We start from the raw sequence: 1,540 nt of genomic DNA, 5'->3' as shown, positions 1-1,540 counted from the left end.
TCACAGGAGAGGGATGGAGGAGCTCATTGGATTGGCACAGTGGAGACTCTTGGCGATTGTGCAAAGAGCAGTAGTGTCAGAGGACCGTGCGAAAGGAAACCAGACTGGGAAGTGTGACAGAGTGAGTGGGAAAATGAAGTGGAGGTAACAAGAGTAGACAACCCTTTGAAAATGTTTTGCTCTGAAGGGGAGCTATGAGGGAGTTCACAATGAATGCAAGGGAAGGAAGGATTATAATACTGGGCTATGGAATCTTGGCTGGACTAGAAGAGAAATAAAGATGGGGTGATAGTGAAAAGTGGGGATCAGTGAGTTGGCAGCCTCAATAGGGTTGAAGAGTTTTTGCAGTGATGGTACTAGGTGAAGTGAGTTGAAAGGATAGGAGGCAGGATCTAAGCAAGGAAGCTCAGACTCATTGTAATGCTCACAGAATGGAGAAGTAGTTATTCCTAAAGATGAGTTACAGATAAATTAATTACTATGGGCATTGCAAGGAAGGAGAAGTTTACTTTCTACTGGAGTGGAGAGAACCAGGAGAGGCCTCCCTTAGGAGGAAATATCTGAACTGGAATTTGGACGTGTTGACATGTGGGGGTGGGGAAGGCATCTCCAGTGGAGCCAGTACATGAGCAAAAGCAGAGAGATTGGAAATTACAGGAAAGTACAAAGAAACACATAGATGCTCTACTAAATAGGTCAGCTTGGCTGAAAGGTGAGTTGGGACCAAATGGTTGAAGAACTTCCGTGCCAAGGAATTTCGAAAGCCATTGATTAAATCCATTATATTAATATGCAATCAATACTCATGATAATATTTAAATTATCTCAATGCTTCCTTACATGCTTCTGTTTCTTTTAAATCACGTTTGTTCTCTTGGTTAGCTGGGTCCTCTTAATACCCTCATAAAGTCCATGGATGGGATTGGTAAACCCCAGTTTACTAGCCCAGGAATAGGAACCCAATAGGCATCATCCATAATGGATGGGCAGGTTGATTGGCCACACCTGAGGAAGATGGTGTCTCAAGGCCCATGGTCCTTATCCCAAACTCTTCATCTTCATTGAATCTTCCCTCTACCTGCAGGATCCTCCAGTGATGCAACCCATGCCCATCATCCCCTGCACCCTCACCTGATGCAGGAACACATGGGCACCAACGTCATTGTTGCCAACACGATGCCTACTCACCTCAGCAACGGACAGATGTGTGAGTGGCCCCGACCCAGGGGGCAGGCAGGTGGGCAACTTGGATTCTATTCAGGAAGGGGTGAGGTTGGGACCTAAGAGGGAGCCAGGGTAGGGATGAGGGATGAGATTGTATATTTGTTAAGGCTGCTATTCAGTAAGGTGATTGATAACCTCTACTGAATGAAGCTGTCCTTGGGATGGGGTTATCCACTAGATGAGTTGCCCGTTGGGTGAGGATATCCATTAGGGTGGAAATTCCATTAGGTGGTGTGCATTGGTAAAATTGTTCATTAAATAAGGCTTCTCATTGGTTAAGGCTATCCATTAGACAACTGAGTGAGATTATTTATTA

At 45.1% G+C, this 1,540-nt stretch overlaps 1 protein-coding gene across 1 annotated transcript in view; it reads left to right on the top strand.

The window, feature by feature from the left end:
* The window catches only part of HNF4A (hepatocyte nuclear factor 4 alpha), a 24,432-nt gene that overhangs the window by 21,620 nt on the left and 1,272 nt on the right, over positions 1–1,540 (top strand). The window contains exon 7 of the mRNA XM_023756268.1: positions 1,085–1,207. Coding sequence (XP_023612036.1) covers positions 1,085–1,207 — 123 coding nt within the window. The remainder of the gene's footprint in view (positions 1–1,084; positions 1,208–1,540) is intronic.

This window comes from Myotis lucifugus, unplaced genomic scaffold, assembly GCF_000147115.1.
Source record: "Myotis lucifugus unplaced genomic scaffold, Myoluc2.0 scaffold_90, whole genome shotgun sequence".
Lineage (NCBI taxonomy): Eukaryota > Metazoa > Chordata > Mammalia > Chiroptera > Vespertilionidae > Myotis > Myotis lucifugus.
The sequence above is the reverse complement of the archived record's forward strand: the minus strand, read 5'-3'. Positions and strand labels throughout refer to the sequence as shown.